Source organism: Nilaparvata lugens, unplaced genomic scaffold, assembly GCF_014356525.2.
Source record: "Nilaparvata lugens isolate BPH unplaced genomic scaffold, ASM1435652v1 scaffold5235, whole genome shotgun sequence".
Classification (NCBI taxonomy): Eukaryota; Metazoa; Arthropoda; class Insecta; order Hemiptera; family Delphacidae; genus Nilaparvata; species Nilaparvata lugens.
Window position 1 is genome coordinate 8,391 of NW_024091111.1, and position 13,262 is coordinate 21,652.

General features: G+C 33.7%; 1 protein-coding gene across 1 annotated transcript; it reads right to left on the reverse strand.

Moving 5' to 3' along the window:
• Positions 1-2,003: 2,003 nt before the first annotated feature.
• Positions 2,004-11,933, reverse strand: LOC111047616 (H/ACA ribonucleoprotein complex subunit 4-like; the record flags this gene model as incomplete). The annotated part of the gene is given in 8 exon segments (XM_039444672.1): positions 2,004-2,997; positions 3,858-3,924; positions 4,917-5,014; positions 6,318-6,557; positions 7,327-7,487; positions 9,878-9,991; positions 10,583-10,715; positions 11,818-11,933. Coding segments are annotated over 8 exon segments (1,079 nt in total), but the record flags the coding sequence as incomplete, so codon positions are not given.
• Positions 11,934-13,262: the final 1,329 nt, after the last annotated feature.

The window sequence follows — 13,262 nt, forward strand, 5'->3', positions numbered from 1 at the left end:
CTCAAATGTAACTATTATTTACTACTTTAAATATTATTTCCATAAAACTCATCTATAGCTGTGTTTACACTGTATAACTTTTGTTAGAGAAATAAGCTATAACACTTTGTTATACTGTACAACAAAAGTTTGGTAGGCAAAAAAGCATTTGTAACATGTTTTTAAACAAAAAAAAATCATTGTGTGGGTCTCCATTCAGTGAGAAGCAGATCAACATGAACTACCGGTACTTATTTAATTGTCTACTAATTCTTATATTTAAATTGACATTCTGCTAACTGTACTTTTACACCTGATTGACACATTATGCTCAGGGAAATCCAGATCGATCAACAGTTTTTATATTTCTAATGTCATTGCATTGTCTATTTTTTGCTTTATGGCAATAAATATAATTATACAAAATATCATGTAAATGGATAATGAAAGAGGTGTATGAAAAACTACAGTATTTTCATATCATGCCGTCTGAATAGTTTTATAAGGGGTTCAATATTTTGTAGTGTTTTTTAAACTTGTATTTTGTTTTAAAAATACATAAAATGACTGAAACGTCTCACCTGTCTTGCAGCATTACTGAATTATCATCACTAGATTGTCTTTCATTCCTCTTACAGTGCATTCTGCTGAAGTAATTTGTACACCGGCGGCAGATTTCAATGGATACATTATCAAGTTGGAAATCTTTCCACAGGAATCCATTTTTTCGGCATCTTCGATTTTTCTTATACTGAAGCCACATGTTAAATTAGTCGCTATAGCCGCTACAACTGCACATCCTATAATCACTTGCGAAGAATTCAAAACAGCTTTGTATTCTACCATTTTTATTATAAATATTTTGCAGTGTTGTTGTCGAAGAAGAAGTTTGAATAAAGAATAGCCTACACTTAATTCTAATCCAATAACTAACTAGTTTAGAGCATTTTACTAGAATGTTTCACACGTATCAAATAACAATGTTTTTCACTACTCTGAAAAACTCATAAAATGTTCGAAAAATGAATTTTTACTTTGTAGGTCTTAGCCACCAAAGTTATTCATAAAAGGCAACTGAACACGTTAGACAACTTTCTACTTGTTGGAACTGAGTTGATAGAAAAATGTCATCGCTCAGCTTTGAGATAAGATAACTGTTAGCCGCCACTGTTGAAGCACGCGTACACGCCAGGTTCAAGCGATTTGAACTTGTGAACTCAGACGAATTTAGTTTCGATTGAACCAACGAAAATGATCAGTTAGGTAAGTAGGTCAAGGAGGAACTGTCATTAATCTAGAATGCACGAAAATAAGTTTTTTTTTCAAGTAAAAAATTAGTTTTCATGTATCATTTACTTCATTTCAATTTTAATCTATCTCTATTTTTACTTACAATAATGTGATTAGAAATTAATTACCTGAAGTGGTAGAGTTTAGTAGAAGTAGGCTCCAAGGTTGGTAAAAGTGCTTGAAGCGCCAATATGGTCGGATAATAGTTTTCAATTTTATATATATTTTAGATCGGACAGATTGTTGACTCAGTTCTTACAATATAGAAAAATGTATTTGCGAGCAACATGCTTGTTAATTCGTTTAGCATGGTCTCTCTCGTTGAAGGTGTTCTTAGGAAGAAAGTAACTTATCATCATAAAACAAGATAGCTTCAGAAATAATAATTTGAAACATAAAATATTTGAAATTCACGAAATCTTTCATTATTTATATATTTTTTCATAAATGGTAATGTGGAATCAAGTTACATTTTTAAAAATGAGTAAATCTTCACATAACTTCATACTAATTCGGCTGTACTTTACTATGATACTTGTAAATGTGCTCTTCGGTTAAGTACAAAGTGATTCTAGTTTTTTATTTTTAAATAATATTTTACTTGAATTTTAGATTCATCAGTTTTATTGGTCAATAAGTGAAAACGTTAGTACATTGAAACTCATAGCATGCCAAATCAAAGTAAATAAATTTAGGATCTTGTATTTCGTAGCCTACAAAATGAAAATTCCAGATTTCAGTTTAATTTTTTTATTTCAAGTAAAAAGAACGATGATTCAGAAATAATAACTAAAGATCCTTGCACAATGCATATCTTGTTTGTTGAATATATTTCCGTCCTGTCGAGGTATAATACCCTGACAATTAGGAACATTTCTAAATAAAAATTTGTTGAGTCTTACATAATAAATTTGTTATAGCTAACTAATTACAATGAAACTTCAACAGGGATAGTAGCAGGTATTGAATAAAATGCTTAATTGCTTGCATTGACAAGGTAAGGCAGTATAAATTCATAACAAGATACATGAAAAAATTAGCTAAAAATAATTTTAAACTTACTACTATAGACAGACTACTTCTAATGCTATTGTTGTCCTGGCACCATATTATAAAAACATATTGATAAATTATTGAAGTCGATCCAAATAAATTTCATTCCAAGGAATAGAACAAACTTTACAATAGTAAACAAACTGTAGACCGGCAGTAATCAACTCAGAACCTACTGGAATATTTTACTTCCAGACATTGAACCTGTGCTCAAGTCACGTGAAAATATTTTCATAATTTCAACTTTTGTTACCAGAAGCTTACATTGAATTATCCTAGATCATCAAAGACAGAAATGAAGGAACTAGCAGATTTGTAACAAAATAGAAGAAATTCAAACTGAAATAATATTTTTAAACTATCATTTTGGAAGTGTCAACAGTTTCCAAGTATAGTTTCATTTAAAAAGATGATAATAATTATGTAAGTATACATAGATATCTTCAGATATAAAAACAGAGGAAACAATCAAGTGAAAATATGGAAGCTCCATAAATTCTTGGCAGATATGTCACTGATAAAAAACTAGCTATCACTCTCTTCTTTGACAGGTGCTTCTTCATCATCCTTCTTTCTCTTCTTCTTCTTTTTCTTCTTCTTCTCGGATGAGTTGGCTTCCTCTGTTGGTGCTGAGGCAGGTTCATCATTTGCTGATCCACTTCCGCTCAGTTTACGCTGCAATTCAAATTAAATAATCAATAAAATCATCTCAATGAAACACCTAGTGCCGGTTGCACAAAAGCCGGTTAAATTTTAACCGTGATTAATTTCACGAGAACCAATCAGAGGCCTTTTTATAAGACGGATTTTCTGGATCTCGTGGAATTAATCACGGTTAAAATTTAACCGGCTTCTGTGCAACCGGCACTGAAGTCATAAATTTAATAGAAATCATTCAATTTACTACCTACAATCTTCATTACATTTTAAGCAGCGTTTACATTGGTCATTTATTTCAATTTTTCATAACATCAAAAGTATATTATAATATTAACAATCTAATTGTTTTTATACATTAACTGACAACTGTTTTCATCTTATTTTCCATTTGTAGGATGTATTGCACCTTCAAGATTTAAATTGAATAAAAAAATGTAATCAAACATGTTTAAAGTCTACTTGAATCAACATAACTTGAAGAAGGGTCTACATTGGTATAGTGGATTAAGTTTCTGCTCTTGTAAACATGAATTCAAGTTTGCAAAATACATCCATTTCGCACAAATGTCAAGAAAACTTGACCAATGTTAACGCCCCTTTAGCGTTTGATATCTTAGGTAATTACCATGAAATTACCTATTTTATTGATTATTAAGTAAACATGAGTTATATCAGATGAAAAATAGTTAGGAAAACACAAAATTAGCATTAATCCACCATCTTTCAATTGACTACAAAACATCTATTTGATAGTGACGATGTAAGTTCAACAATAACTCACCCCAACAAATAAGACCCAATTTCTATAATTGTAAGGTAAATTAGAAAAAACAGCTACTAAAAATATTCATAGAATAAACTTTATATTCACTCACTTTTCTTTCACTCTTGCTTGGTGTTTCCGAAACACTCTCAGAGTTCTTCTCCGCTGACTCTCCAGCGCTGAAAATACACAACATTTAAATTCACCATTAACTAATTCAATTAGCTATTAAAAAATAGAGAATAAACTATGAAATTCGGATTAAAAAACAGACTAATCTCATTACAAAAAGCCGAATTTTTTGTTGCAGTAACTTATTAATAGTTGAGCAATAATTTTTTGCAATTGCAACTAAAAAGAAAGTAATGCATCAACTAAAATGAAATGTACTGCATTGCAAAACTATAACATAAGCATGTAAAAGTTTAAATAACTAAAAATTTATAGGTCCGGGCGCATAAACGCCTGTTGAATTTGAATCACGATTAAATGCCACAAGAATCAATTAGAGAAGGCTTTTTCGTAAAGAATACTATTATTATTATTACAGAGATCCAGAGCACTATAATATTACAATATTTTCAATTTAGTTGTAGATTTGTTATGAATTGAGTTAAAAACATGAGTAAGATACATTGAAACCCGCACAAATATAATATAATCTGCATAAATTTTGGGTTAGATTATTCCAATATAACACAAACATATTAATGAAATATCCAACATTCGCCATTCTTGGTACTCTCATGTTAACTGCTACATTCATTGATATCGAACAAATTCGATTTCCGACACACACTCTTGATCAATACTTGAAAGCTTAACGATATTTCAGACAATCAATAAATCGATATTCACGATAGCATCAAGTAGGTAGATAAATTTACCTAACAAAAAATCGATTATTAACCAGGATTATCGATGAAATTGCTCGCTAACAATGAATGTTCTCGATAACTGGAGAGTGTCGCAGTTTTTGGAGAGGCTTGTAAATTAGTATCTACTCATCTAATACGCTACTTATTAATTAACCACGATAATACAGAGTTATCACAACAAATGTTAACATGAAGAATCAATTTGATATTCGCTAATCCATACACCCCGGTTTCACCAGAACTAATAGTTTTAGTATAGACGAAGATTATAATAAAATTAGAAAATAACTGACCTTTTGAATTGTGAAAGCCAATTAGCGGGCGTGTTTTCGTTGGGTTTTCCATGCTTGTCAAGCAAGCCCTCCTTGATCATTCTCTTCTTCAATGAAGCCTGGAAAAAAATACATTCAGGTTAGACATATATTACCTTTTTCAAATAGCGGTCTACAATTTGTAAGCTTGACCAACAATTCAAATAATGCAGAAAATTTATGTAAGCAGTACAATCTAGATACATAATGTTATTTATGACCGATATCAATGACCAACCAACAAGGCCGTATGCTCAGAGTGAGTTTTGTATCAGAACAGCTAGTGGGTTAAATCAATCTATGGTTCCAAAATGTTTGAATTTGAGTCTAAGCTACCAGCTAAACACGATATGGATGAAAGTTTCTCTGTACAAAACGCCGTGTTGTCATCGATTTGATATAGGTAAACTCATATGATGAATTGGTATATGGTTAACAAGATAATTGTGTTAATTTAATAACAGCAACAGCAATCACGCTTTGACAAACATTATCAATGAGCAAGGAGACCAAACAATCCACGACGAAAAGACTATTGCCTTCAATTTTCTAGTACGTAATATCCATTATTACTTTCTTCAGAATTGGAAAAAGATTAAATTTCATTAATAAGAAGGTGGATTATACTCAATTTTCATTAGTTTATGAACATTTAAATCTGAGTTCAGCAGAGAAAGAATTTCCGGTTGTGCCTAATGTTCCTCTCAATTTTATTTTTACTGAGGTTGATGCCCACATGAGCTCAAGGCTTGTGCGTTGGTAATGAGTGGGCCTACATCTTTAGGGCCAAGCCAGACGAGTCGTCTTTTCAGTCGGCTCGACAGGATGGAAGCTCTCAGATTAGCTGGACAGGAAGCTCATTCGATACGCCAATCAGAGAGCTTCCTTACTGTCGTGCCGACTGAACAGACGACTCGTGTGGCTTTGCCCTTAGGTAGGTTCCGAACCACCAGGAAGCGATTTTTGAATGGTAGGCCTATATGGAGGAGTTCGGTATTTAGTAGTCACTCTCACAACTGGAGTAGCAGGCGCATGGAGCTCAACTTATCTTATCGATAGCTTATCAGAGCGACCATGAAACCCGATAGCTTTGCAATTATTGACATGATAAAGTAGGCCTATGTGAATTATTGAAAGAGTAAATGTATACAACCACAGAGAAAATATAGCAGGAGAAGATATTACATGGTAAGGGGCGTTTATGTTTCAAATTTCCCTGGGAACTCAAGCCGAAAGTGCCGTTCTTACAATTTCACCCAGCCAGAACAGTAATAATAGACAGAAGTCGGCTTGAGTTAACAAAAATCGGCTTGAAATTTGGAACTTAAACAACCTATACCATGGGATACATTCTTATGTTTTTTTGTCTCAGGTAGAACGCACCTTAGCACCGAGTCCCCATTTCCTGGGATAGGTGTCGCGGTCCATGAGCACTCTCTTCAGCTTGGCTATGATGCCGTGGTCACAGCTGGCAATTGTGGCTGTGGTCATCAGCGCTATGCCCAATGCAATCGCCTCCCCTTTAGTGGTCACCAGCACGATTTCCTCGTTCAACTCGATGCCATCCTCGTAGCGCAGCACACCAGGTATCATCACTTTAGCACCGTAGCAGATAGCATTCACCTGTACAATCAAACAAGTAACATAAATAACATTTTAAATTAGAGTTGGAGTTTCAATTCAGAATCAGAGTCCTGTTTACATGACATTTAGAAGCCGTGCACAATACTGTAACCATTGCTTGTGCAGATGCGAGTGATGCCAGTACATAATATATATCCGAGTGCTTTTGGTGTTGACCAGGGAAAAGCTTCACTCACATTCGTACACCCGGACCAATCCAATCTAATGCAATGACCATGCTACAAGGGAAAATGAAACCATAGTTTTGCCCAGACTAAGATTGGAAATGTCCAGCAAAAGCTTTCCCCTTAGGTTTTTCAATATGCTACCAGATGATATAAAAGGCTGGCTTGTCTTCAGCCCATTTTTTCAAATAGGGAGTTTTAAGAATCTGACATTAGCTCTATATGATTTCCCTCGCACAAGACCAGTACCGTGATTGACTGTAATAATAGTTTTATTTATATTAACAGAATGTATTGTTAGTACAGATTTGAATTTATAGAATTGAAGTTCAGTGATCATTTTTAATAAAATGGTTTTTAATAAAAATGTTTTCATAAAATTATTATTTGCGTAATTGTTGAAAAGCCGAATAGCTTTGATTCCAGATGTTATTTATTATCTTTATATATTTATTTTTATTGTGATTGTATTATTTGTAATCTTATCGTACTGACATGGCATGAATGAATTGAATGAGACTTCTGCATTTTCATGAAACAGATCCAAGAAATGATAAATTGAATTAATAAACTAAAATACTTACAGCACTGTCCTTCATGATAATTCTTTTATGCGAAGTGAGCAGTGTCTCCAGCGGATGGATGACTCTTCTCAAGTATGATTCATCAGCATGGTTATCATACAACCACTGCGCATCCAAAATATCATGCATGGAAGCCAGTCCCATTTCTTCACTATGGTTACCTAAACAAAAGATAAACAATGCCATTATTTCTAAAATAAAATTCGTTACTACAAAATCATTGCACAAAATTTCATTGAAATTTTTTTGCAAATCCCCCTAAATTTGATCTGTTAAATATCATGGAACTAGCCGTCAGGCTCGCTTCGCTCGCCAAATCCGTCTAGCAAGGGGGCTCCGCCCCCTGGACCCACGACTGGATCGTCCAAGAATGAGATCAGCAGGCTGGCTTCGCTCGCCTGCATTTTTCATTTGAGCATTTTTATCATAATTATGTTAAGGGCAGGTCACACCGAGCTCGCGTCCGCGGCGGTAGTAGCTCGGCGGTAGTTTCACTTTGCGAGCCAGGCGAACTTTTGAAACGTCTCCTAGTGGGAGTACCGCTAGCGGTAGTGAGCTCGGTCTGACGTGGCCAATCTAATAACATGGAAAGCGAACTCCAGAACTTCGCCATCGGTAGCGCATGCGCAGAATATCGAGACTCACACGTGACAATGAGTCATTTGCATGCCTACAGCGACGCAACATTTTGTGTTGCAGTCGGAATTGAGCTATTGTCATTTACATTGTCTTCCGTTGTTGCATTGTCATTTTCGTTGTTCATCATTTTATTTAAATTATTTAATTATTATATTTCTTTAATCTTCATCTATTCTTAATCAACTATTGCTTCAATGGAGAACCTAATTGAAGAAGTAAGGAAACGACCCATAATATGGGATCGGAGCTACTGTCCTCTAACCACGGTACATTATTACGAAGTGATTTTTGGTCGCTAAAATTTAGCGTCATATCAATTGTCGAACACTTCTGCTACTAGATAGTAGACAGTTTAGAGCTAGACACTGGTACAGTACTGCACTAAGACGAAGTACAGCACTCTGATTGCCGGCCTTCCCCCACTTCTAGAGAACCAGCCTCATCAAAACAAGAACAAAACCAAACTACCGCTGGCGGACGTTTTTTGGCGTGAACTGCTTCCAGAAAAACTACCTCCGCGGGTGCGAGCTCGCTACCGCTAGCAGACGTTGGTGTGACGACCGATTTAGGACGATCCAGTCGGGGGTCCAGACTAAACGTCTGGCTAAACGGATATGGCGGGAGAAGCGAGCCTGACGGCTAGTAATATAATATTCCCAGGAATAGCTCTGATTGAAGTAGCAGTGCCTAATCAATTTTTCCACGATAAATGCATTTCAATCTTCAACCTGGTGCCAACCTAACAAAGTCAACTCAACTTAAAGCCAACCTGACGAAATTATTAATTTAGTTACCAGTTAACAACTGTTTCGAAGAGGTACTCTCTCTAGATTATAGTTCTATATTAACATATGGTATGGACATTTTTCAATTATAATTAAGAAAATAAGAAGAATATACATGCTAAAAGACGAACTTTAAACCCTTAAAAACCACCCTTAGAGTTAAAATATTGCCAAAAGATTTCTTAGTGCGCCTCTAAAGGGCCAACTGAACATACCTACCAAATTTGAACGTTTTTGGTCCGGTAGATTTTTAGTTCTGCGAGTGAGTGAGTGAGTGAGTCAGTCAGTGAGTGAGTGCCATTTCGCTTTTATATATATCGATTTATGAATGGTAATGCATACAATTTATTTATTGGATAGAGCAAACAATACAATAGTCAGATAAGAAAAAAGAGGCTATTGCCAAGAATTTCTTCTATTTCTAAATTTTGTCTGAAATCGTTCAAATATTATGTAGGTTAAGTCCATTTCAATTTCTAGACCAAATCATTAATCTTATGATTATCAAACTATATAAAAATGATAATGCATTATGATCGAAGGCAAATTAGAAAACAATATTGTATTTCCTTTTTGGGATGTATTTGTTTGATTATTTATTACCAAAATATCATATCTCAATTATGAAAATTGTGAGAGATGATGGGAAGACCGAGGAAGATGAAGAGGCATTGTTGATACTCAGAACCGGCACTAGCTGGAACGGGACACGGATAATGTATGTATGCAATTATGAAAATTCATCATGGAATCATTGAAAAATATATTTTCTTGACGAAAAAAAAAACTATCGGTAATTACTATTATTATCATCAACAAGATTGAACAATATTACATCGGATGTACTGGGAATGGTATCTACTGTAGAAGGCAATGGTAACGCAGAGAATTGGCAGCCCTGTAGTTCTATCGTTTCCATTGACTTTATAATAAAGATCTCACTATAGTTTCATGTTGAAGCCAACACATCTTGATAAAATATTAGTGGAATTGACAATGCAATAGACTGTTTTTCAATCTTAAGTTCCAAAATATCAAAATGAATTCAATAGTAGCCTAAGTCTTATAAAGTGCAACAATTCTTGAAAAGTAATAGAATAGCTAAATAATAGACAGCTACTACTTACCGGATCGATTTCTTCTCAATTCAGTCATTTGACCGCCAACTCCTAGGAACAATCCCAAGTGAACACACAGCGTTCTCACATAAGTTCCAGCTTCACACTTCACCCAGAAAATACCTGCACAAGACAAAAGCCACACTTTAGTTAACATTCATCTTCAAAGTGTAACTAATAAACGCATCTCAGATAAACCAGTTTGAAAAAGATGTTATATTATTTGCTAATTGAAAACTGACTGGGTCTACTATCATTCTTTGATTCAAGTTTAAATTGCTTGAATTAGAAAATGTAATCAAAATAGAATCTAGTGAGTTTCAAAACGACAGCAGTTAAACCACGCTTCAAATTATGCTCATTGTAGCATCGGTAATTAGTCACATCTACAAATTTAACAGCTAGACTGATACTTATTTTAATGGTCGATGGAATCGAAATACATTGCTTTATTACGATTCAAGAGGTTATTTCGAGGGAGTGACTTTTCCTTAATTACAGAGAATTACAAATCATATAAGAGGACCGAATTATCGAGATTTGATTAGAAAAAAACTCTGAATTTGAATATAAATCTAATTCAACCGTATTAAATACTGAAAACTAATCTTATTTACTAGAATATAATATTACAAAAAATTGACCACACAATAACTCCCAAAGTAGATATAGCCTAATTGAATCCAGTAGATATAGATTAATTATTTTATATACCTGTGTACTTTTCTTCGTCATACTCGATAAGTTTGATCTCATAGATCTTTCTGACTCTGAGCTGCCGCTTGACTGCGGAAATCAAGGAGGTCGTTGGAACAGAGCACCTTTCATTGTCTAGTGATTGTTGAACCTACAACAAATAACATTGTAGATTATTACAAAATAGATTGAGATAGAATAAGAGACACACCAACAATAAGCTCGATTAAAGTCATCTAAAAGAACATAATGAACAAATCGCCATGAACAAAATAATGACATCATTTAATCGCGGTTAATTCAATCGATAATGGAAGATGGGCTGATAGTTCTGTGAAGAGCCTCTTAAAAACTAAATTCAAATTTCATAGGAACAGATAAAAATTTTTATCAAAATTCCGAAAAACAGTTTTGGCCTAGACCTGTTGGTCCTTTTATGATCACGATATGGTTGAAAAGGATTTTTATTTCAATTTTTAATTGACCCTTCAATACTATGACATATTATATTGTATGTAGCCGATTATTTGACATGAATTTTCACAATCCCAGAGTATCGGATTGTTTAAAAATTAAAAGTGTCGACGACGGTTGAAATTTATGACAAGTAAAATTTTACTGAAATGTATGCCTCTTGGCAGTCGGTTACGAGGATGGGACCTGGAACTATCTACAGCAGATAATGGGGTTCGGCTCTACCCCTCTGTTCCGAGACACCATTCTCCAGGTTCAGTGAGTTACTAATATTATTATTATTCATCGATTTCTATTGAAGGCAAATCCTGTAATAATTATTCTATTGTTTGTTTTAAATGTTTTCATAATATTTTATTCAAGTTTCCAGTTTTATTTTGAGTTTAATTAAATTAAATCGATTATTTAGTTCTCCAAAATATTATCTGTTTTGTTTATTCTTTTAAATTATAGTTCCTTTCTCATGAGTTATAGAGTTAGATCAATTTAACTTCTCGCAAGCCAAGCGATTCCCCCATTATCAATTGTTATCATATCTAGCTAATTTTATCAAGTCAACTTTGAATTAGTTGATAATTCTCACAACCCTATAATACTAGCTCAATACCACACATAATATAACACCAATTACCAATAATAATAGCCCTATTACAATCTATTTAAAATTTATTAATACTATTTCAATAGATCTTGTTGATTTAGCTTAAGAAACAATATGCAAACATATGCCCTAAAACTTGAATGTAGTAATCTCGATATTTTCTAATTGAATTACGTACTTTATTGATTCCTCCAGGATTGGAATGCAATTTGAACACAGAAATATATTCCTTTCCGGCTGATTGTTGGGATTTAGCAAGCCGCGTAGTCCTTTCAATGCAAACAGTTAGACAACCTGAAAATGAATATAAATTTGAGTGAGGTACACTTCAGAGCTGGGATGTGGGTAAACAAAAAATGTACAAGAAAGCCAATTTCAGAGGAAACAATGTTAGGAAATTTCATAAATTGAATTGTGTAAATTTAAGAAATATTATGTTCATTATCATGGGATATAATAAGCTTTTTATATTAGGCTACGTTAAGTTGCTTACAATAGAAATAACTTATCTCAGATTTAATTTCATAGGATATCAATGACAAAAAGTGGTTTTCGGTCATTTATTATTTGATCTCATATTACAAAATGAAAAGTGAAAAAATTGAAATGGTGTAAATTCTAAAAATAGATGTTTATTATCATGGGATGTAACAAGCTTTCAATAACAAAATCTTTATGCTGGGATCACCAAATCTAGTGTAGTTTTTTTCTAAATACAGCAATGAATCAATAGAGAAACTAAAAACATGCTGAAGAAAGCAGCAAATTGAAAAACCTATAAATATAGATTTTCAAACTATTCCAGGAACTAGACCGAGGAAAAAAACAAAATCATTATAGAAATATCCTACTTACCAAACTTTTTCTGTTGGGAAATGGTTAAAGCTTCGAAATCTTCTTTGATCACTCTGCAACTTCCATCCAACTTTTGACACTTCATTCCGGTCCTTGTAGATGTCAACTCTTATCCAGAGCAGGTCGGTTGCAAACTGCAGTAATTAACAGCTCCACATCAAACTCGGACATCGCGTAATGACTGCAAAGTCAAGTCAACAACTGACAAGTCAACCAGTGTCAACTGGAGAAGTGAGTGAGAAAGCCCAGTGCTGCCATAATGCGAAAGCATAACCATTGTACCAACTATTCTAAATTATCGTACTGTATTTCGTAAAGCCATGCTTTGTTAAAGCCAGTACTCAGAAAGCGTTTTTTTGTTGTTCGATGTTTTGTCGTCCTTATGATTCTGTTGAAGCAAACATATGTTATTTAAGAATTTGTGATGAACCTGTATAAACAATTCATAGAATTCTTAGAATTCATAGGAACGGAAAAATCAATTTTACGAAAATCGATGTACATGTAACTGGATTTAGAAGATCATACGATAATGTTCTTTATCACAATTTAATCATAGAAATGTTTAAGTGAAACGTTGGGCGCAAACTTCTGCCATGAGGAGACAAATACATTTATGAAAGCTTGATAGCTTGAATATGATCTGATATTGTTACACGTTTTTATTCTAAGACATAATATGTCTTAGACTAATTTTTCCTGTTCTTCAATCGGCAGGAAAACTTTGGTTTTTCAAAGTTATCTTACTCCCTTATTTTGGGTTATTTT